General features: G+C 45.0%; 1 protein-coding gene across 3 annotated transcripts in view; it reads right to left on the bottom strand.

The window, feature by feature from the left end:
* Window positions 1–18,996: 18,996 nt before the first annotated feature.
* Window positions 18,997–25,180, bottom strand: part of MED8 (mediator complex subunit 8) — a 69,126-nt gene continuing 62,942 nt past the window's right edge. For all 3 annotated transcript variants that reach the window (XM_033916165.1, XM_033916164.1, XM_033916166.1), the window contains one exon: window positions 18,997–20,296. In XM_033916165.1, the coding sequence (XP_033772056.1) occupies window positions 20,232–20,296 (65 nt within the window). In that variant the 3' untranslated portion in view covers window positions 18,997–20,231. The remainder of the gene's footprint in view (window positions 20,297–25,180) is intronic.

The raw sequence follows: 25,180 nt of genomic DNA, 5'->3' as shown, positions 1-25,180 counted from the left end.
GTCTATCCGCCTGTTTACTCCCTCGAGAAATGCAGTAAATTTGTCAGACAAGATCTGCCTTTGCTGAAACCGTGTCCGTCAAGGTGATCAATGATGCGGTCCTTTATCAGCGCTTCTACCATCTTTCCCGGTACCGAGGTCAGACTTACTGGTCTGTAGTTTCCCAGATCTCCCCTCAAATCCTTTTTGAAGATTGGCGTTACATTCGCCACCTTCCAGTGTTCTGTAATCTTTCCCGATTTGATCGACAGGATGGCTATTAGTTGAAGCAGTTCAGCTATAGTCCCTTTCAGTTCCTTATGACCCTTGGATGGATGCCATCTGGTCCCAGGGATTTATTGCTCTTTAGCGTATCAATCTGCCTGCATACCTGTTCTAGACTTACCGTCAACCCTGTCAGTTTCCCGTCTTCGTTTCCAGCATATAGCCTGATGGGTTCCAGTATGCTGTGTACATCCTCTTCAGTAAATACAGAAGCAAAAAAATGTGTTCCGTTTGCTCTGATATCAGGGGCAGGATCGCGACAGAGGGAACATGCCACTGATGACGGTGGCAGTTGCAAGGATCGCTACAGCACCGGCGATTCTGCAGGCTGCCATATTATGTTAAGGTAAGAGTGGGGAAGCTGGGGGAACATGCAGGCCTTAGGAGGAGGGGGACAGGCCTTCCTGACTGATCCTCCCCCCTCGCCCGCTAAAGCGGCAGCGGACAGCCAGCAAGAAGCAGCGCTGCCGTTCCTGCTTTAGGAAGGCATGGGGAGGAGGGTAGATCATCGAATCAGCGCTCGCCACTCAGAAGGGCCCCCTATCCCTCCCAAATCCTACTCCCATTCAGTTCTATACACATCCACTGGGACCTCCCGAAGGACGAGCGCGCCATAAAAATGAGAAATCCCTCCCCTCTGTAAAGCTTGTTCCAACCGAGTTTCAAATTGCAAAGAGACTTGAACAAACTAGGGGAATGGGCGACGAGATGGCAGATGAAGTTCAACGTTGAGAAATGTACTACATGTGGGAAGCAGAAACCCGAGGTACAGCTATACGATGGGAGGGATGTTATTGAAGGAGAGTACCCAAGAAAGGGACTTGGGGGTAATGGTGGACATGACAATGAAGCCGATGGCACAATGCGCAGCGGCCGCTAAGAGAGCGAATAGAATGCTAGGTTTAATCAAGAAGGGTATTACTACCATAAGAACATAAGAAGTTGCCTCCGCTGAGGCAGACCAGAGGTCCATCTCGCCCAGCGGTCCACTCTCGCAGCGGCCCATCAGGCCCACTGCCTGAACAGTGGTCTCTGACTAATTTTACAAATTACCTCTAATCCTATCCCTATAACCTTACCTCTACTCTTATCTGTACCCCTCAATCCCTTTGTCTTCCAGGTACCTGTCCAGACCTTCTTTGAAGCCCTGTAGCGTGCTTCTGCTTATCACATCCTCCGGTAGCACGTTCCATGTATCCACCACCCTCTGGGTGAAAAAGAACTTCCTGGCATTTGTTCTAAACCTTTCCCCTCTCAATTTCTCTGAGTGCCCCATTGTACTTGTGGTTCCCCATAGTTTGAAAAATCTGTCCCTGTCCACTTTTTCTATGCCCTTCATGATCTTGAAGGTTTCTATCATGTCTCCTCTAAGTCGTCGCTTTTCCAGCGAGAAAAGCCCCAGCTTTTTCAGTCTGTCAGTATATGAGAGGTCCCCCATACCCTTTATTAGCTTAGTTGCTCTTCTCTGGACTCTCTCAAGTACCGCCATGTCTTTCTTGAGGTACGGAGACCAGTACTGGACACAGTACTCCAGGTGTGGGCGCACCATTGCACGATACAGTGGCAGGATGACTTCCTTCGTCCTGGTCGTGATACCTTTCTTAATGATACCCAACATTCTGTTCGCTTTCCTTGAGGCTATGGCACACTGCGCCGACGCCTTCAATGTTGTATCCACCATCATTCCCAGGTCTCTTTCAAGGTTGCTCACCCCTAGCGGTGATCCCCCCATCTTGTAAGTGAACATCGGGTTCTTTTTCCCAACATGCATGACCTTGCATTTCCCTATGTTGAAGCTCATTTGCCACTTTTTGGCTCACTCTTCCAGCGTTGTCAGATCTTTTTGGAGATCTTCGCAGTCCTCCATGGTTTTGACCTGCTGTATAGTTTAGTGTCATCCGCAAATTTAATAACCTCACATTTTGTTCCCGCCTCCAGGTCGTTAATAAATATATTGAACAGAAGCGGTCCCAGCACCGACCCCTGTGGAACTCCGTTCGTGACCCATTTCCAATCTGAGTAATGGCCCTTTCCTCCAACCCTCTGTTTCCTGTCCGCCAGCCAGTTTTTGATCCATCGGTGGACCACCCCTTGCACCCCGTGGTTCCATAGCTTCCTTAGCAGTCTTTCGTGTGGTACCTTGTTGAAGGCTTTTTGGAAGTCAAGGTAAATGATGTCTATGGATTCCCCTTTATCCACCTGGCTGTTTACCCCCTCAAAGAAGTATAATAAGTTCGTGAGGCATGACCTGCCCTTGCAGAAGCCATGCTGACTCGACTTTAGCTGCCCATTTTTTTCGATGTGTTCCCAGATGTTGTCTTTAATCAGCGTTTCCATCATCTTTCCCGGGACCGAGGTCAAGCTCACAGGCCTGTAGTTTCCCGGGTCTCCCCTTGAGCCTTTCTTGAAGATGGGCGTGACATTTGCTATTTTCCAGTCCTCCAGAATCTCTCCAGTTTTTAAGGAAAGGTTGCATATCTGTCGAAGTGGCTCAGCTATTTCGTTCCTTAGTTCCTTGAGTACCCTTGGGTGAATGCCGTCTGGACCTGGCAATTTGTCGCTCTTTAGCCTGTCTATCTGCCTGAGGACATCCACTTTGCTCACCTCTAGCTGTACCAGATTTTCATCCTGATCTCCTTTTACGATCTCCTCGGGTTCTGGAATGTTGGTTGTGTCCTCCCTTGTGAAAACTGACGTGAAGAACTCATTTAACCTGTCCGCTATCTCCTTTTCCTCTTTTACCACTTCCTTTCTGTCTCCATCATCCAGGGGTCCCACTTCCTCCCTAGCTGGTTGCTTCCCCTTGACGTACCTGTAGAATGATTTGAAGTTTGTTGCTTCCCCTGCCAGTCTCTCTTCATACTCTCTTTTTGCTTTCCTAACCACTCGGTGACACTCCTTTTGGTGTTTTTTATGCTCCTTTTGGTTGTCCTCTGTCTGATCTTTTTTCCATTTTTTGAATGATGCCTTCTTATCATTTATCGCCTTTTTCACTGCATTTGTTATCCACACTGGGTTTTTTTGTTCTATTTTTTTTGCACCCTTTCCTGAACTTGGGGATGCAAAGGTTCTATGCTTCGTGCACCGTGGCCTTGAGTAGGGTCCAGGCTTTTTCTACGGACTCCATCTTCCTTGCGGTATCGTTGAGTTTCTTTCCCACCATTTTCCTCATGGCATCATAATTCCCTTTTTGAAGTTGAGTGCTGTCGTTGTGGTTCTCTTCACCTTTGATGATCCAATTTCTAGCCTGTACTGGATCGTGTTGTGATCGCTGTTTCCTAGTGGGGCTAGTACTGCCACCTCCTTAGTGGGTCCCCCTAGTCCATTGAAGATTAGGTCAAGAGTGTCATCTCCCCGTGTTGGTTCCGTGACCAGCTGTTCCATGGAACAGTCCCTCGTGACCTCCATGAATTTGGTCTCCCTCATACAGTTCGAGTGCCCGATGCTCCAGTCTATTCCCGGGTGGTTGAAGTTTCCCATCACCACCACACTTCCGCTTTTGCATAACTGCCTCAGTTCGGCAATGGTGCGTCTGCATCTGGAGTACTGCGTCCAATATTGGTCGCCATACTTTAAGAAGGATATGATGTTACTCGAGAAGGTTCAGAGGAGAGCGACACGTCTGATAAAAGGTATGGAAAACCTCTCATATGCTGAGAGATTGGAGAAACTGAGACTCTTTTCCCTGGAAAATTCAAAGGTAACCTGAAGAGTTTTCTCTTTAAAGATGCCTTTTCTATTTAATCCTCTCTACACAAATTAACAACAATTCTTTTACCTCTAATCTTTTACTGAAATACTCAGTTTTTTCCCTTCCTCATGTATTTTCCTTACCTGTTTTTTTTCTATCTTTAACATATATTGTAACTTTTACCCCCCTTTTCCTTATGTATCATGTTTTGTCCCGTTTTGTATTTTTTCTGTCAATAATGTGTTCAGTCTTATTTAGTATATGATTCCCCTTTTTATTGTAATTTTAATAACATGTACATCGCTTAGAATGAAGATTAAGCGATTAATCAAACTTTTAATAAACTTGAAACTTGATGAGACTTAGAAGGGATATGATAGAGACTTACAAGATCATGAAAGACATTGAGAGAGTGGAGAGGGACAGATTCTTCAAACTTTCCAAAAATAAAAGAACAAGATGGCATTCGGAAAAGTTGAAAGGGGACAGATTCAAAACGAATGCTAGGAAGTTCTTTTTTACCCAATGTGTGGTGAACACCTGGAATGCGCTTCCAGAGGGCGTAATAGGGCAGCGTACGATACTGGGATTCAAGACAGGATTGGACAATTTCCTGCTGGAAAAGGGGATAGAGGGGTATAAATAGAGGATTACTGCACAGGTCCTGGACCTGTTGGGCCACCGCGTGAGCGGACTGCTGGACACGATGGACCTCAGGTCTGACCCAGCGGAGGCATTGCTTATGTTCTTACGTTCACCCAAAACCAAGTCCCAGTAAGCCCTTTTATGCAAAAAAAAAAAAAAAGCCTTAGTTGCGCGTAAGGTAACACATCAGAGTGCAATAAACCATACTCTTCTTGTCCTACCATCCTTAACCCTGCCCTAACCCATTGGTAATGGATAGGATCCTCTCCCCCTGGAATAAAATCAGACAGTAAACTAATGGGAGTCTGAGTAAAGTACATTGGACCGATACCTTACTTTAGATGAACACACGGATTTATTGGTTAGAAAATGTTTCTCGATATTATGGAAACTCAGAACCATCAGAAAATATTTTGATGCAATATCATTCAGTTTATTGGTTTAGTCTTCCATTTTAAGCATGCTTGACGATTGTAACATCATTTATTTGGGAACTTTTAAAAAAAACCTTCAAAGACTCAGAGCTATTCAAAAATCGGCAGTTCGATTGATTTTTGGTTTGAAAAAATGGGAACATATAAGTCCCTGTTATCAAAAACTACACTAGTTGCCCCTGGAAGCAAGAGTTTTGTTTAAATTTTTTTAGTCTTTGTTTTAAATCAATATTTGGTTTGGCCCCTACGTACTTGGTTTCTCATTTTAATTTGGATTGTTCTATTAGGCCTACACGTAGAATTCATATGTTCACTTATCCAACAATAAAGGCCTGTCGTTATAAAAGATTCCTGGACAGAACTCTTGCTTTCCAGGCAGGTAAATTGAACGACTGGCTGGGTAACATTATCATGCACTTCTCATCCTATTTTAGTTTTAGAAAATCAGTAAAAACGAAATTGTTTAATCGATTTGTAACCTAAGAATTTTGCTGTTTTTACTTCTTTTATTCTGTATGCATGTATTTGATGATTTTACATTGTGACTATTTCTCTGATTGTCCAGCACTTATTATTATAAACCACCTCAAACTATTATGGCTTTGGCGGTATATAAAAATAAATTATTATTATTATTATTACTGTTGTTCCGGGAACATCTGTCTCCGTATCCGGTACCAAGCGGCAAGTATTGTTCGCAAAAAAGGATTGCTTATTGCCAAATAAGAACACAAGATAAAAATAGGAGCCCATGGCAAACGCCACAAAGAAATATCAGGTATAAAAGCTTGTTCTAAACGCACCCAAGGCTGATCAACATACCCATGTCGCTACCTCTTGGAGCAAAGCCGCCTGATAGTATAAAAAGAAATTCGGTACTTCCATCCCCCCCTGCTGTTTCGCCTGAAGCAATATCGCTCTTCTCACCCGCGGCGGCTTATGGCACCAAATGTAGGCAAACAGTTTCCTATTTAGGTTACGAAAAAACACAACCGGAATCGAAATTGGTAAAGCCATAAAAAATATAACAGCTTAGGTAAGATAAAATATAACAGCTTAGGTAAGATCATAATTTTAACGGTGGCAATCCTCCCTAGCCAACCAATCGTCATCCCTTCCCATCTATCGAGATCCTGAAACACACGCTGCTGGAGAGCTGGAAAATTAGCCATAAACAAAGTAGAAGAATGTGCAGTTAACTGAATGCCAAAATACTTAATCGATTTACTTGCCCAACGAAAAGGAAAGCACAGACGGAGCTGGTGAATCTGAGGGTCCAAAAGAGAAAGATTTAATATTTCAGATTTTTCCATATTCACCTTAAAACCAGAAACCTCCCCATAAGCTGTCAAAGTGGAGACCAAAGTGCACAAAGAAATCTCCGGATCACGAAGGAACAGAAGGACATCATCCACAAAAAGTAAAATCTTATGAGATCGTTCGCGAACCTCCACTCCCCTAATGTCCACAGTTTGCTGAATCTGACATGCCAAAGGTTCCATGGCTATGGCAAACAAAAGTGGGGAAAGCGGGCAGCCCTGCCTTGTTCCCCTGCCCAACTCCACCACATCGGACAAAAAGCCATTAACCATAAAGTGGGATAAAGGTGCAGTGTACAAAAGATTGATCCACTAGCGGAATTTGGCATCAAATCCCATTCTAACCAAGACCGCAGCCAAAAAGTCCCATCGGACCTTATCAAAGGTCTTTTCCGCATTTAAGGAGAGCACGAGGGCCGGAACCTTCTGCTGTTGCACATGCCAGATCAAGTGTAATGCTGTTTTTTATATTGTCAAATGCCTGATGCTGACAAATAAAGCCCTCTTGGTCAACATGAATCAAAGAGGGCAACACCCGCTGGATCCTCTAGGCTAAGATCTTCGTAAAAATTTTATAATCGGTGTTTAATAGCGAGATAGGCCTATAAGACCCACAGAGTTGCGCACTCTTGTCAGGCTTGAGGAGAAATATTCCTGCTACCATAAGCCAAGAGTGTAGTAAAATCAGCTCAGTCTCCAGTTCATTATAGACTCGAACCAAGATGGGAGCCAAAAGGCCCTGAAAACTTATAAAATGCATTCGTAAAGCCATTGATCCCCGGAGAAGTCTCAGCCAGAAAAGCCCCAATTGCCTCCTGCACCTCCTCCAATGTAATCGGGAGAGAGAGCTGGGTGGCCTCCCCCTGTTAGGACTGGTAATTCAACCTGTGCCAAATAATCTTCAAGCATGTCATCAGGCAAGAGCTCCCCCCCTACTATATAACCGGCGAAAATACTCCCGAAACTCTTACCCTATATCTCTAGATGAAGTCAATAGCCCACCCCCTTCCGCCCGAAGAGAGGGGATGAAGTTTCTCATGGCCTGTTTTCTAAGCTTATGCGCCAGCAGATGACTAGACTTACTGCCAAATTCAAAGTACTGCTGCTTGGTTTTCTGCAAAGCCATAACTACATCAGTCAATTCCAAGGCCTTAAGCCATACCCTAAGGGTATGTAAGCTGTCCTGCTCCTCAGGTGTCAATTCCAAAGCTCTCTCTTTGGTTTCCAAGGCTAACAGAGCCTCTTGAATCGAGCACTCTTCCTGAAGTTTATAACGCTTCTCCTTAACCACTAAAACAATCACACGCCCCTGCACAACTGCTTTAAGAACTCCCACAGCAAACAGGGAATGATCTCCTCAACATCATTAAATTCTAAATATTCAAGTATAGCTTTATGAATACCCTCCACATTAGCCTCTTCCGAAAGCAAAGCATCATTAAATTTCCAAGGCAGCCTAGGACGCACTTCACCCCTCCCTTGCAAAATAAGAAGCACTGGAGAATGATCAGAAATTGTACTACTACCTATGTGACAAGTTTTCATGCAGGCCAACCCAGCATCTCCAAGACAGAAATCTATCTGAGAAAAGGAGCTGTCTTGGGGAGAAGGTAAAATCCCGCCCCATAGGGTATGCCTGTCACTAGAGATCCCGGAGCTCCCAGTGAGATAACGAAAGCCCGAAGACCAGCCCTGCCCTCTGTTCCATACTGCACATTCGGATTCATATTATCACCCTTAGGGTGCATGGTTAAATTGAAATCACTCCCAATCATCAGGGTTCTCTCCACACATCCCTGAAGATGACTGTCCAATTTTTTAAAAAGGGACCCTGGTTCTCATTAGGGTAGTACACTTCTCCTTCCGAATCCACGGGTTCAGTATCTGCAGATTCGGTTATTCGCAATTTTTTTTTTTTTTTTAATAAAGCTGCATTCCGAACCTTCACTGCCTCCCTCCCGGCATCCCGGACCTTACCAGGTGGTCTAGCGGGCTTTCGAGGCAGGAGCGATCTTCCTACGCTCCTACCCCGTGCAGATCACTCATAGGAAATGGCTGCTGTGAGCTCCCGTCGTAGTCTCGAGACTATGGGAACTCACGGCAGCCATTTCCTATGAGTGATCTGCACGGGGCAGGAGCGTAGGAAGATCGCTCCTGCCCCACAAGCCCGCTAGACTACCAAGTAAGGTCCAGGATGCTGAAGGGAAGGCGGGAGGGAGGCAGGGGTGAGTCAGAGCCAGACAAAAAGTTATTCATGAATTTTCAACTTTCGCGGGCTGGCTCTGCCCCTAACCCCCACAAATACTGAAGGAGAAGTGTAGTAATCTTAAACAGGTTCAATTTACACAAATGTCCATGTAATTATAAAAATAATTAATATGGGAGGTGAGAACTTAGAACACAAAAGGAAAAATAGATATAAGGGGAAACAACCCCATTGTGACAGGGTGAAGTTCCTGTCACAAGTCAGCAGAGGAAGCCTGAGCAGTGTTGTGTATAGATCATTTGCATAAGATATTGCAAAGGCTGCTGGGAGCTGTCCATTCACCCTGAGTGAAGATGCTATAAAGGACTGTTCCAGAGCAGTGAGCTGAGAAAGGCAAGAGCTCCTATGGGAGTTGGGTGATTCTCAGGAGGAGGAATGCTTGCTTCAGCCCTACTCTTGGTAAGCCCTCAAAACCAGTACTGACTGGTGTTGACAGGGGGTCTGGTACAGTAGAGGAGCTGTCTAGGGCTGACATGGGTACAGTGTAGCAGAGAGAGCAAGAGAAACCCTGCCCTGTACATGCCTACCTGGTAGAGATTGGAGAGCACTCAGGCTCAAGAACCAGCAGAGGGCTCAGTAAGGGAGTATTTGAGGGACTAGGAGAGTCCTCAGAGAATGAGCAGAGGGTCTGTAGGGAGAGACAGGTGGGGAAATACTTAATAACTCCTGTTCACATTAGTCTCTCCACCTTAATGATTTTCTGCATGTCCAGGATGTGTATTTCATAAACAAGCAGTTTTCAGTCTAATACTTGTTTCTTATCAGGTCACAGAGCAATCAAGCTATAAGCAATTTAATCAACATAACATTCCATTCCATTCCCAAGAATTTGATTCCATAGCATAGTTCTGCTCTTATGGCTCATTTCACAGTGTATGCCTTATAAATCTTCATATATATTTTTCTGAGGGGTCCCTGATTCTCACATAGTTCTTTTTGGGTCTATCAGCCTGCTGGAACCATAGGGTTATCCATCTGTGCTTGTGTGCATACTACTAAAGATGTCAATCACAGCTTTTCAACTCCTCTTCCTCCTTCAGTCTCTGCTGCCCCCTTCAATTCTTCCTTCTACAAGTGAGCATAACGGTGTCTTTCTGCTCTGCTCTGTTTATTTATTGTTTTGCACTGGGGGGTTTTTCACCTTGTTCGTGGATTTTTTTTTTTTTTTGCATGGTTCAAAGGGACTGCTCTGCCTACTCGGAGAGAACATAAGGGTTGCCATACTGGGTCAGACCAAGGTCCATCAAGCCCAGTATCATGTTTCCAACAGTGGCCAACTCAGGTCCCAAGTACCTAGCTAGATCCCAAGTAGTAAAACAGGTTTTATGCTGCTTATAAGAACATAAGAAGTTGCCTCCACTGGGTCAGACTAGAGGTCCATCGCACCCAGCAGTCCGCTCCCGCGGCGGCCCATGAGTTCCATGACCTGTAAGGTGATCCTTTGTCTAAAACCCTTCAATCCACTTTATCCTTCTATCTATATCTATTTCATAATCCTATCTCTACCTCTATCTGTATCCCTCAATCCCTGTATCCTTCAAGAATTTATCCAATCCTTCTTTGAAACCCCGTAATGTACTCTGTCCAATCACAACCTCCGGAAGCGCATTCAAGGTGCCCACCATCCTCTGAGTGAAAAATAATTTCCTAGCATTGGTTCTAAACCTGTCCCCTTTCAATTTCTCTGAGTGCCCCCTTATCCTAGGAATAAGCAGTGGATTTCCCCAAGCCATCTCAATAATGGCCTATAGACTTCTCTTTTAGGAAATTATACAAACCTTTTTTAAGCCCTGCTAAGCTAACAGATTTTATCACATTCTCCAGCAACAAATTCTAGAGTTTAATTACACACTTTGTGAAGAAATGTTTGTTTTAAAATCTGGTTTGTTTTAAATCTGCTATTTAGTAGCTTCATCGCATGCTCCCCTAGTCCTGGTATTTTTGGAAAAAGTGAACAAGCAATTCACATCTACCTTTTCCACTCTACTCAGTATTTTATAGACCTCTATCATAATCACCCCTGAGGCATCTGTTCTCCAAGCTGAAGAGCCCTAGCCACTTTAGCCTCTCCTCATAAAGAAGTTGTCCCAAACCTTTTTATCATTTCTGTTGCCCTTCTCTGTACCTTTTCTAATTCCATTTTATCTTTGAGATACGGTGAGCAGAACTGCATACAGTATTCAAGGTGCAGCCGTACCACAGAGCGATACAAGGACATTATAACATTTTCATCTTTGTTTTCTATTCCTTTCCTGATAATTCCTAATATTCTATTTGCTTTCTTAGTAGCCGCCGCACATTCAGCTGAGAGTTTCAACATATCCTCAACAATGACACCTAGATCCTTTTCCTGGGCAGTGACTCCTAACGTAGAACCCAGCATCACGTAATATATTTCGGGTTCCTCTTTCCCCCATGTATCACTTTGCACTTGCTCACAGTAAATGTCATCTACCATTTTGACACCGTCTTCCAATCTCTCAAGGTCCTCTTGCGATTTAACAACTTTGTGTCATTATTCCCTTCTCTAGATCATTTTCTATTTACCATTCTCCATTGAATAGACTGACCATTTCAACCATAATAGGACATTATCTCCTATCCCCTGACATTTTAATTTCCTCAGAAGTCTTTCATGAGGTACTTTGTCAAATGCCTTTCAACCAGTTCACCTTTATCCACATGTTCATTCACCCCTTCAAGGAAATGCAGTAGATTGGTGCAATTTTTCCAGTTCCACAATCTCTATAAAGAACACTATGGACCAAGGTTACTAAACTCTGAGATTCCTTTTCATCTTGTTCCAGTAACACCATATCATTTAACTGATTTATAAGCCCTTGAACCAATTAAAAGTAATTAGCTAATCTCTATTACCTAGTAATTAGCTCTTAAGAAATAGTCTAAGAAATCCCTGGAGAGTAGCCTACCAATTACAACTTTACAAAATAATAAAAATTAAACATTGCCAGAGCCTAACATAGACTTAGCAATCTTAGTGTACATATTCCTGCAATCACCAATATTAAGATGCAGGCAGAAGTCCAGGAGCGAGATGGGCCATAAAGTCTTTTGTACCAAGTGTACCAAGTTCGATTATCTCCCAGTTGGTGAGAGGTCTTATGTGTGTGCTCGATACAAAGAGCTAGCACTCAAGGAACAGATCCAATTTCTTAAGGCTAGAGTAGTAGACTTGGAGGAGGGAGACCTACAAGGATGTTGTCGAAAAGTCCCAGCTCCATTCTGGCAGCCTAAGAGGAGCATCACCCTGGTAAAGTAGGAAGTGATCTTGTAGCCAGGACTTGTCCACCAGGGGATGTAAGAGTCTCTTGCATCAAAGAGGTGGCTCCAGGGGCATCTGCCTACCAGGTGCACTGGCCAGCTCTGCAGATCGGGTACCCTTGACCACGGCTTGAGACTAAGGTGCAATTGACAACTGGAACTTTTTTCCTTGATTGCAGTATCAGTGGATAAACTATTTACAATTGCTTCTGGTGTGCATACTGAAACTGGTTTTACAAGCTGTTTATAAAATCACTTCAGAAACACTTCTCTCTCTTCATACAATTAACAATTTCTTAGACTCTGGCAGCTAGACTTTGTGACAGTTAGAATTTACATTTATAAATTGCAGATTTCTAATGTGCTCAAGATGCTACATAGCAAGTTGTTTAACACAGTGGCAGGGTAGAAGCAGACAGGAGGAAACTACTTTCCCCTTCGCTCGCTCACCTAAGGCTTTAGGATATGGTTAGTGGAGCAACAGGAGAGAAGCCAAAACTTCAGCTACAAAGGGGGGACCTGCCTACCCCCCAAAACAGCAGCCTTAGCCTCTCTCCATTGCCCAAGCAGCTGCAGTTTTAACCCTTGCCCACTGCTCCATCCACTTCAGCAAACCTGTCACTCTTTATCATTTGTAGCAGCCTTAGTTCACATCCCCTCCACAGCAGTAGCCTCTGAATCTCTCCTCTATCCACTCCCCCCAAAAAAAATTCTTAAAAATGTATCCTACGAAAAGGTCTGCTGGAGAACTGTCTACCTGGCAAACAAGTATCCTGCTGATCATGGTGGCTCCATATGGGCTACCTCTCAAGGGTGGATAACTCCTGTTTTCTCTCTCTGCCTCTCCCCCGAATGCACATACATACGCTCATAGCATCCTCCAGCATATACGTTCCCTCTTACCCATAGCTCTCTCTGCTTCCCCCCCTAAGCATACACACACCCATAGATCTGTCAATCACTACCCCATTAACTCTTCTGTAGCATACACTCCCTCTCCTGGCAGCTGTCTCCCAATGAGGTCCTTCCACTACACTTAATTTTCAATACTGTTTTGCAGCTTTTTGCCTTCTCACCCCAGCAGACACTAGTTTTTAATCCCCCTCCCCCTCCAGTAGCACAAGTTTGCACTCCCCACCCCAGCAATACCAGAGAATGCAAGATATCAGAGATGCACATTGCCTAAAACAGACATAGTCCAATTGATAAATATTTTTTTATTTTTTTGAATTGTTTATTTAAAACATTTGAAGAACACAAACATGAAAAACATCAATGCAGTGCCCTCGCAGGGGCAACCCTTGGCAGCCAACAGCACAAAAATGCCAACTCAGTGTTAAACAGTTTTATCAACAATCCCCCCAACCAAATCCCCCCTTCCCACTCCCAAAAAGAGAGCGGAAATGGCCAACACCCCGATACCTAGGCCCCCCCCCAAGGAGAGGAAAAGAAAACCCAATAACCAAACCCCAAAGTGCAACCCAGTACAGCACCCCCCATGCCAGAGCCAGAATCCCCACTAGTCCCTACCCTCCACCTCCAAAAAGCGTCCCCACATATCTTCAAATTGCTGTCTACGCCTCATCAGCATGGCCAACAGCCAATACTTCTCACATACCCAGCCCAGTCTCTTTTTCATCAGCGACAAAATAGACACTGTAGGGCTCTTCCAATAGAAGGCCAGGATTAGCCTGGCCATCGTGAAAGCGAGGTGGGCTAACTTGTCCTGATCGTCAGCCCCCTCCCCCCCCCCCGATAGCACTCCCAATAAAGCAGTGGCTGCTCAAACTGCCACTTGGCATTACAGGAGGTGACTGACATACTCAAATACCTGGACCCAGAAACCCTGGATTTTGGGGTACTCCCACCACATATGAAAAAATGTACCACACACCCCCACACTCCCTCCAGCACAGATCTGTACATAATGTATACATTTTACTAAGCATTGCAGGCGTGAGATACCAGTGCACCAAGAACTTAATGGCATTCTCCACCAACTGCGGTGCCAGCGCTACAAGATGTATTCTCCAGGCAATGTTTCCATTCCTCCTCCGAATAAACAATCCCCCAGATCCTTTTCCCACGCCCTCATGTAGGAGGTCTGGGAAAAGTCAGTGTTTAGCAGTTGGTACAAGGCCAAAATACATCCCCTATGGACTGGTGCCCCCAACATGGATTCAAATGGGGAGCAGAGGACAGCTTTAGGCGTCCTCGCCTGCATAAGGAAGTCTTTCACTTGTAAATATGGGAACAAATCCCCTGGCTCCAACTGGAATTGAGCTTGCACCTCCAGGAACGGCTTAATCCTATCCCCGTCTAAAAGCTGACCAAACCAGTGGAAGCCCCTATGCTCCGATCGTTTAAAAGACCCCCTCCCTACCTGGTAAGAAATTTCCCACGTGCCGGATTGGAAGGAAATGCACCCCCCTACCCCTGCCCACAAGCTTCAAAAAAGCTCTTTTCCAGACCCATAGCGTCCACCTAGTGAATGGATTGGGTATGGCGAGGATTTCCCGGACTCGCAAACCCACCCATGGAAAATAACTCAACACACTAATACTTCTAGGGCCCCCTGAGAGCCCTTGCTCCACATTCACCTACAATTTAACTGGGTCAGCATGCCAATCCACCACTGCCCGAAGTTGCGCCGCCTGATAATAGCATTCTAAGTTGGGAATTCCAAGCCCCCCTCCCTCTTAAGCTTGAACATGGCATATCTAGCCACTCTAGGATGTTTACCCCCAAAATAAATCGCAAAATACACCTATGCCAGCATTGGAAACAATCTCCAGAGATCATGCGCACTAGCTCCATCCTACCTATCCATGAAAGGTATAATTTGTCCCACCTAGCAAAGTCCTGCTCCATAGAGGAGGCCAATGGTGCATAATTAAGGCGGAACAGAAAAGCCCAGTCAGCCCCCAATTGAATCCCCAAATAGCGAAGGGGACCCCGCACCCACTGAATTTCTGGAATAGCCTCAACCGACACCGAGATATTCAGAATTTACGTTTTGTTTAAATTAGCTTTAAAGCTAGACAACTGCCCCTACCCCAGCATAAGATCCTGAAGAGCCACCAGTGACCCTTCCCGTCCCCTCTACTATAGACTAAACTAAACCTTAAGTTTATATACCGCATCCTCTCCATAATTATAGAGTTCGGCACGGTTTACAAGAGCTTAATCTAGGAAGAAATAACATATTGGGTTTGGAGGCTGAGTATAGGGAGGAGAGCATTACATTTTTGTGAATAGCCTAGTTTTCAGGTGCTTACGGAATAGTTGGGGCAGTAAGATTATTCCAAAGCCCTGTGATTCTGAAGAGAGATTTTCCCAATTTTCCCACATAGAGGATACCTTTTAGCCAAAATGTCATCTGCGAACAAGGACAATTTGTGCTCTCCCCCTTGTACAGCAAGACCCCGTACTCGAGGCGACATCTGTATCCATTGTGCTAAAGGTTCTATCACCAAAGCAAACAGCAAGGGAGACAGCAGGCATCCCTGCTACGTCCCCTTTCCCAGCTCAAATGGAGCCAAATAAGTCCCATTAATTTTGACATAGGCCATCGGGCTATGGTATAAAGTCAGTATCCAGGAGATAAAGTGCGGACCCAAACACATCTGTCTCAGATCAGCTTCCATAAAACGCCAATCAACCCGATCGAACGCCTTTTCTGCATCCACCGCGACAGCCACCCAGGACTGCCCTGATCTCTTCGCCTGCCACACCAAATTCAGTCCCCTACATATGCTGTCCGCCGCTTGTCGCCTTCCAATAAATACCACTTGGTCAGGGTGGATAAGCTCTGGCATGTGGATAGCTAGACGATCTGCTAGGATCTGAGCCATGATCCTGGTATCAATTCCTAAAAGGGAAATGGGTCTATAACTGCCACATAAGGTAGCATCTTTCCCCGGTTTGGGTAATACTGTAATCCTGGCAAGCCGCATATAAAAAAGGCAGCTGCTCCCCTTCTTTGAGAGAGTTAAAGAGCCCGGCCAGCAAGGGGGCCACTAAGACTGAGAACTTTTTTTTATAAAATAACCCTGTAAACCCATCCAACCCTGGTGATTTACCCGGTTTCAACAAGCGAATTACCTGCAACACCTCCTCGACTGTGATGTCCTGATCCAGACCCTGAGAAACCTGGAGATTGCAGACCCAAAGCCTGCAAGTAGTGATTAATGGCCTTCCCAGAGCCCTGACGATCCGGAGTATACAGCTCCTGGTAAAACTCCCGAAATCGCTTTTGAATGCCAGCCTCATCCAAAAGAGTGGATCCATCCCAAGCTTAATGGACAAAATATTTGCTTGCATTTGCTGCAGCTTAACTCTAGGGCCAACAGCTTGCCAGCCCTATTTCCGGTTTCAAAGTACCCGAGACGGAGTTTATCCAAATTAAACTTAACCTCATTTTCCAATTTTCCCAGAGCCATGCACATATCCCGGATTTGTGACCGAAGCTGTGGGCCCCTCCTGTCCCCGTTTATGCTGTTCCACCAGTTTAGATAAAGTCTCACGTGAGTGCTGTTCCTCTCTCTGCCGTTGTTTTTTCTTATGGGAAGTTAAGGAAATAATTTCACCCCTTAACACTACTTTGAGACTCTCCCAAATTGTCATTGGAGAAAACTGGTCAATGCTATTATGTTCCAGAAATTCATAAATCCCTTGTTCTAGCTTCTGGACAAGCTGAGGGTCCCCCAGCAAACTATCATTGAATTTCCAGTAGGTGTCACCCACCCACGGAGCCCCCCAGCTCAGATCCAGCCAAATAGGAACATGATCCAACCATCCAATAGTATCAAATCGGGTATCCACAAGCTTCCCTCCCCACCCTTTATCCACACACAGCATGTCAATGCACGTATATACATCATGTACAGGGGAGTAGAACATGTAATCCCATCCCATCCCATCCAATGTTGAACTCTCCACCCATCCACCACATTAAGCACATCCAGAAAACGTTTCAAACATTTCCTGTCCTCCTTAAGGCGATCCCCTCCCTTACCTGTAGAATCCCAACCCGGATGCAGCACCAAATTAAAGTTCCCCCCAACCACCAAGTGGCCTACCTTAACAGACAGTATTTTTCCAAGCAAAACATCAAAGAACGTCCCCTGTTGGGAATTTGGGGCATACAAATTCACTAGGGTCACCTGTTCCCCATTTACCTCCCCAGTCCAGATTAGCCACCAACCCCCTACATCCCTCCATTCCCAGTCCGGTACCACCTTCACAGGGTTAGAAAATAAAATGCCCACCCCTGCTTTCTTCTTTTCCATTGTATTAGATGCCCAAGCTCGGACAGGATATTCTCTGAACTGAACCAATTTTTCTCCTGCCTTAATAAAATGTGTTTTTTGGATAAAACAAATATCAAAACGTATCCTCTTTACCTCCTTCAACAACTGTCGCTTACGTGGCATATTGGCACTTCACATTGAAACTCCTACATCTCAAGTTATTATCCCCCCATTCAAAACCAAAAGTCCCCCACCCTGGGTGCGCACCACTAAATCCTCCAGCCATCTCTGCCCTCCAAACCCCCCTACTCTTCCCCAACAAACCCCTTCCCCACAAAACCCACAGCCCCTCATTCCCACCTCCTACCATGGCTTCAAGTGACTCCCCCAACCCTTGTTGTCACCTCACAGGCCTCCCACCCCCCCATCAGCTCCACATGCACACCCCCAATACACATTCTCTAAGAAACAGTCCCCCCAACAGCCACTTCCTTGCCAAATTTGCAGCCCCATACATACGTCTACACACTCCAACAGGTCCATAACTCAGTCCAGGTCCCAGCCAGGACATAATCATATACAATTCTCAGGTGGGCATCCCGTCAGGTACCACTGGGGCCTGCTTGCTCCATATCTGCCACAGCTTCCATCCGCCCCGCACTGGTCTTCACTCACCGCCTTGAGCTGTTATCCCTCCACCAAAATTGCTCCATCTGCTAACTTGCCTGCGGCCCCAGAGTAGACTCTCCTGGTGCCAGCATACCCTCCTTCTGCAGTAAAGCTCTCAACTCTGCCACCTTGGTCACTCTCCCATGCACTCCATTGATAGTGACCAGAAGGCCAAAGGGGAACAGCCAGCAGTAGTGCACATTAGCTTTCTTTAGCACCTCCAAAAGTGGCCGGAATTCCCTATGTTTCTATAGGGTGATGGCTGAAAGGTCTTGAAAAATTTTGACCCGATGAGTTTTCCATTGGATAGTCCCCATGTCTCTCGCCTTCCATACCAGGTGCTCCTTTTCTGGGAAATGATGGATACAGGCAATAATATCTCTAGGGTGGTCAGACTTTCTGGGCCCCAGGGTCCGATGCGTCCTGTCCACCTTCAAGGCCCCCACCCCTGCCGCAAATTCTTCCTCTGCCCCCAAAACATACTGATACAGCTCCTGTACCACTTGCCTGGCATCTCCGAACTCCTCTGTATCTGGGACACCGTGGATGTGCACATTGTTACGCCTGGAGCGATTTTCCAGATCTTTAATCTGGGAATAGCAATCCCCAATGTCTTGCTGTGCTGCCCCCACAGAGTCCGAGTGCCTGGACCAGGCTCTTCATTTTCTCCAATCTGCCTCTCCGTGTCCTCCATCCAACCAAGCAAGTCAGCAAAGTTCTGCCAGATCTCCTTAACTGCCTCCTTGATCTTCCCCTTTATAGCTGCAACCTCCAGCTTGTTATCAGAAGCCCATTTTTGTAGGTCTGCTTTTGTAATAGCCCCTGCCTAGTCCGCCCTTCGCAGCCACGGAGAGGCTCCATACTCCGAATCCTCCTAGGACCCGCTTTCGCAAGACTTGCACCCCCGCTGCAGCAGAGGTCCCGTGCACATGGCGCAGGCCTCCTTTCTTGCAGCCGCCTTCCAGCACTCTGCCCACCTCTGATTTTTTCTTCGCCAGCGTACTCCACTACTCTCTGAGACTCAGACAAGGCCTAATGCGCGCTGCTAGATGGGGGAAATGGGAGGCTAATCGCTGTGAGGAGTCAGAGCTCAGTCTCTAACCCTCCATCTCGGTCGGTGATGTCACTGGAAGCCATAAATATTTTTTTCTAACTTTGCAGTTTGAGTATTTTATTTTTTTATTCAATTTGGTCTGTCTCTTCTGCTTTTCTGTTTGTCCTGCCTTTATTTTTTTTTTAAATTATTTATTTATTGAATTTTAACATAAATTCACAAGAAGTTCTCTTGCTAAAGCAAAAAGATGAGAAACATTACATAAGATGCTTAACCTATAAGACAAAACAAACTTATCTTTCTTAGACCATAATATGAGGGAAGGAATATCAAGAGTGAAGAGCAACTCAAAAAAAGAAGAAAAAAAAGAATATGTTAAGAAATTAGCTTAGCGATCAAAAGCCCTTATTTCTTTCTTAAGACTGTTAAAGATCTTATCAAATTTTACCGGTAGCCAATTTCTTCATATCCAAGAACGCTCAAAGTTGTTCTGGCATAAAAATGACATATTTCACTCCTAGAAATTTAATCAGACATTTGCAAGGATATGCCAAAGAAATGTTGCACCCAGAGTTAATGTCTCTGATCTCCGCTCTTGTGTGCTCCTTGTGACATCAGGGAAAATCCACTCTTTTTCCATGAAACAGTGTCTGACAGTTACGAAAATAGTGTCTTACAATGGCCTGTTCGAACACAAGAGAGACCAAAAATGTAGCTCTCTCTGTATCTGGAGATAATGTGGATTTCAACAATTCAGAAACATTTAGGGGTTCAACCAAATTTAAATCTTCTTCTGAGGTGGCATCTGGCTGCTTCTTAGTAGGTAAATAATATATATGGTTTAAAGGGGGAATAAGTTCAGGCAAAATTTTCAAACAAGTATCTTTCAAACATTTCCAAAGGCGTCACTCCAAAAGATTTTGGAAAAATCAATACATGTAAATTTAGTTTCCTGTTATAATTTTCTAATTGTTCAATCTTCCTATGTAAGAGACTTTTATCATAAGAACATAAGAATTGCCGCTGCTGGGTCAGACCAGTGAGTCCATCGTGTCCAGCAGCCAGCCATAGAGCTGGCGTTAGTATTTTCCACGCAGCGTGCACTAATAACGCTAGAGCAGCTTAGTAAAAGGAGCCCTAAGAGCTGCAAACTATTAGGACATATAGCAGTCACCAGAACTAGACTTTTAAACTTATACAAATAAATTATAATTCTGTGACTAAAAAAATGTATAAAGATGTCAATTAACCCTGTCCTGATCTGCAGCAAACTTTCTGTCTGAGGAAGCTGCAATCACAATTCCCACTCTCTCTGAGTTAAGTTCATCCATTATCGAGTCCTGAAGCCCAACATCTCATCGCTGGTAAGGATGCATCGAAGCTGACTTGATGTTTGTTTTAATGTTACTGGGTATTTTACCTGCAGAAAGACACAAAGCCACCAAAACAGTTATTACTGGATTTGTTGGAATTTATTAATAGCCTTTATAAAGAGATTCACCAGTGGCAGTGTAAAGCAGTTACAATTTGACTGGATTGTGTGGCCCCTAGCAGCAAACCTGAAGCCTTTCTAGGCTTATACTGAAGGTAGCAAGTAAGTGTACCCCTGATGCTAGTACCCCTGATCAAGGGAGGTTACTGGACTACTCTAATAGGACTAACATTTATTCCTACCTTTTCATTTCCTATTCAGCCTGCTAGACCAGTCCAGACAAATAGGATGTACAAAAACAGTGCATCACAAGTTCATTAGGTTTTTCTATCCTGCTATCAGTCGGACCATCTAAGGGCTAGATTCACTAAGCAAACCAATCGTGTACCGATCGTTTTTTGATCCGATTGTTCCCCGACCCGATCCGATCAGCGCATGCAAATTTTCTAAGGTAGCGATTCATTAAACAATTTATACTAAAACGATTGGGCTTGCCGATCAGAATAGAAGCGACTGCTGAAGACCAGTCACTTCTATCCTGGCCGACTCTCCTGCCCTTTAAAATCACGGGCTTGCAATGCTTTTAGTAGAATATATAAAAAAGGAATTTTTTCTTTTTTACATAGTATGCAAAACGCATTGCAAGCCCTTGATTTTAACCTGACAGTGTCTCCCCTTCCTGAACCAAAAAAAAACCTTCCATCCCCCCGCACTGACTGTCATCGCTGTTGCCCACCTACCCCCTCCCCGAAGCAAAGGAATATGACAGGAGGGATGCCAGCACTCTCCTACCATCACAAACTCGGCTGGGCCACCCCCCACTGGGCCCACCCCTCCCCATACCTTTAAAACCTTTGGGAGCAGGAGGGGCTTTAAAGGTACGGGGAGGGGGGTGGGTCCGGCCAGGAACTGGGAGGGGGCATCCCTTGGGTGACAGGAGAGCATCAGCATCCCTCCTGCCATAATTTTAAAAGTGGGGCACACAATTTGGGAGGAGGGTTAATTTTTTTTTAAAAATCGGTCTGATATTTTGCGTGTGTAAAACACGCAAAATATCTGCACGATTAAAAAAAATAAATTAAAAAGCCGGCAGAAGCCCTGACAGCAGTGACAAGAGGCTGCTTCTCCTGTCACTACTATCAGGGCTCTAGCGATCCGTTCAGTCAGTTGGGGGCATGTTAACGATCATCCCCATTTGCATGCAGGCCTTTTGTGAATTCGTCGGCCTGCATGCAATCAGACACAGATTGGGGGTTTGTGAATCTAAGCTTAAGTGGCTTCAGCTTCCTTTCACACTACAAAGAAATTAAACTGTTTTGTCACCTCTCTGTCTCCTACTTGTCCACGCACCTGTCTCTCTTCCTCTGAAACTAACCCTGGAATGCTTTCATGTTTCCCTTATATATACTGATATTTGTCAACATTTGTTTATTTCTGATCTGAAGAAGAGGCTATCTTTGAAAGCTAATCATAAAATGCATTGAATTAGTTCAATAAAAAAGGTATTCCTTTATTTTCCTTTGTTTTATTTCTAAATATTACCATTCTAAAATAAGGAAATAGGGAAATGCAACAAAATAATACATGATAGTGAGGGGTCAGGGATAGAATTATATTAGTAATAGGAAAGTGGGTAGAGGGGAAACCATATACAGTTTTCATGTGTGCATCTAAAGACCTACCTCCAGAAGTGCAGAAGAGCAAGAAAAGATAGAATTGGTTGTAGTGAAAGCAGTTCAATGCATATTATGTTCATCAGTTAAGAGAAAAGTCTTCAGATATTGCTTAAATTGATCAAGAAAACATTGGGTTGCACTGAGAATATAGCATGTGTAATATGTAGACAATTATTTCTCTTTGAGCAGATGTAATTAACCAATCATGTGCTAATATTGCTGTTCTACTTGGTTGTTAGGGGGTTAAGGTGACATGAAAGATGGTCTGTTCCTTTGAAGTATGTACTTTGAATACTAGAAGCAGTATTTTGTAGGTAATTCAGTGAGATATGGGAAGCCAGTGAGCTGTTTTCATACGAAGTGTTATATCATCGTATCGTATCTAATATACATTTTTATTAATTTTTTATATACAAAATATCAAAGAAATTACAACATTCTTGTACAATCCCACTTTATTCTGGGACAGGTGGGATGTTGTGTTCCCTGGATAGAATATTTGACTCCTCCCTCTGCTATTATCCCTTGGAGCATGCTCCCTGGACAACAGTTTTGTATTCCTACAAGCTAGACTGTAGAAGCACATCTCTTCTGCTAGTGTTTCATTTCTACATTTTTCAGTGTATTAATTTGATTTATTGTGGGTTTTGCCCTCGTGCTGTGCAGGAGATCGCAGTCTTTGGAGAAAGTCTGCCTCTGGGGGGTTCCCTGCTCCTGCAGTAAGCCCCCCGGACAGCCTGCACGTCAAATCAGGGCTCTGGAATAGGGAGCTAGCTCACCACAGGTTTGTCCGCTAGTAGATGGAACGCAGGCTGCGCGGTTCCGTGGAGGCATGCCCGGGATCAGACTGCGTACCTTCCCCGAGTGATCCGGAGGTAGTGGAAGTCACTGGCCAAGGTGATTGGGCCGGTGGGGCAGTCAGAAGAATTGAAATCCAGTTTTCCAGCTTCCAGAGGTTTTAGGTCTCCCTGCATGCTGTATCAGCACTGTCTGCCATTTCTCTCATACAGCACCATAGAACAGTGAATAGCAACTTGCTTACCTGTTTTGGCAATTTGGGGGGGGGGTGTCCTAAAAAGTAGGTTTTGGGTGTTTCTCTGCATGCCCTATCCCCCCCATCTCTAAAATTGCAAATCGCCATTTTCCAGGGGTTCTTATTTTTTCCCTGGGCTGTTTTAAGGCAAAATTGGCACCCACGGCAGCCATCTTGGATTTTTTTTCAAACATTTTTTCAAGCATATTTTTTACCCTTATGAGCTTCGTTTTTGCTCCATACTTTTCAGATGGCCTCCTCTGGACATGATGGCATGAATTCATGCCTCATTTGTGGCGGATGGCTGTCAGAATCTCATCTGTGTTTCACTTGTGCTGCGGCCCGCAATGGGGGTGAGGTGTGCATGGATGCGGTGCCTTTCACCTCTGGAGAGGCCCTTCTTGGACCTTCTGATTTACTTGCCATGAAAATCGCGCCGGGAGTTCCTTAGAAGAGCGCTAGTGTTTCGGTGAAACATAAGCGCGGTTTCAGTGAAAAGTCTAATTAATCTTCCAAACAGAGAATGGCACGGTGGTTGTTACTTGCGGCTAGCCGCGAGTAGTCACGGGTAACCTGCCGAAACGGGGAAGAAAAAATAGTGGTCTTTATGGGGACGGGGACAAGGCCATTCACTGCCCCGTGGAGTGGTGAATTGTCTTGTCTTCGCAGTGAAGGGTGGTAGAAAGGAACAGATGGTGAAGAAGGGAGGGAAGTATGGTGGTAGAAAGGAATAGAACAGACCTTGAAGGAGGGTGGAGAGGAACAGACCCTGAAGGGAACTGTGGAAGACAGAGTGGGGAGAAGACGCTGGAAGGGAAGACAGATGCCAGCCTATGGGGGAACGGAGGAAAGAAGATGGGTGCCAGACCAATTGGGGGGGGGGGTGAAGGGAGAGGCACAGTAACAGCAAATGGAAGACGCAGAGAGAAGACACACAGTGGATGGAAGGAATTGAATGAGAAGATGTGGAAAGCAGAAACCAGACAACAAAGGTAGAAAAAAAATTCTATTTCTTTTCTTTTTTTTTTTGCTTTAGGATAAAGTAGTATATTAGTTGTGTTGATAAAAATTTATAAACAAAGCCCTGCCAGCTGAACATCTCTTTCTCTAGTTCAGCAGCCAGAACTTTGATTTATAAGGAAGGCATAAGCTAAATATTGCTGAGGCTTATATGGATGCTGCGGGGATGGTGACGGGGCGGTGAATGGGATGGCAATGACGGTGACGGGGGGGGGGGGGGGTGAAGGGGATGGCGGTAACGGGGCGGTGAAGGGAATGGCGGGTGACGGGGCGGTGAAGGGAATGGCGGTGACGGGGCGGTGAAGGGGATGGTGGGACGGGGACGGGGCAGTGATGGGGACAGATTTTTTTCCCCGTATCATTCTCTACTTCCAAACACTCTAAGCCTGAGACGCTTGGGTGGCTCTTGCCACGGGAGACCTTTTTCCCCCGTAATTTGTAAATATGCTCTATCAGGCATACTTGGTTAAAAAGTCCATGCCTGTAGTACCCCCCCTCCAAAACCTAGTTCCTCCATTGGATCTTCCCCTCTGCTGGACTCTAGTCTTTCTCTGTGCTCACAGATGGAGATCCCGGAGCGAAAGCGGGCCATGCCTGCCATTGCGTCCACGTCGCTTTCCATCCCCCTGCTTTCTCAGGGCACCTTGGTGGCATCCAATGATGTGGCTAACCTAGCGGAGCTCTGCGATCAAGATTTGTGTTGGTCCCGGGATCTAGCGGACGATCCTTCTGTGCGCAGGTTCTTCAAACCTGGTCATCTTGAGGATCTTATTTCAGAATCCCTGCAGGAATTAAAACTGCAGTCGGTTCAGCCTGTCCAGGCAGAATGTTCATTGATGAATGATTGAATACCGCTCTCTGCCTCCTTTCCTCATAAACGGTATCTGGTCTGTATTCTTTCAGATGTTTGGGATAACTTAAGAGGCTCCACTGAAATAATAATAATAATAACTTTATTCTTCTATACTGCCACAATCTTGCGACTTCTAGACGGTTTACAATCAAGATAGCTGGACATTCAGCGAAATATAATATGCAGATAATCTTGCGACTTCTAGGCGGTTTACAATCAAGATAGCTGGACATTCAGCGAAATACAATATACAGATAATCAGAGGAAATACAGAGAGCAGAGACTTTAAG

Source organism: Geotrypetes seraphini, chromosome 12 (assembly GCF_902459505.1).
Source record: "Geotrypetes seraphini chromosome 12, aGeoSer1.1, whole genome shotgun sequence".
Lineage (NCBI taxonomy): Eukaryota > Metazoa > Chordata > Amphibia > Gymnophiona > Dermophiidae > Geotrypetes > Geotrypetes seraphini.
This window is presented reverse-complemented; position numbering and strand designations above follow the sequence as displayed.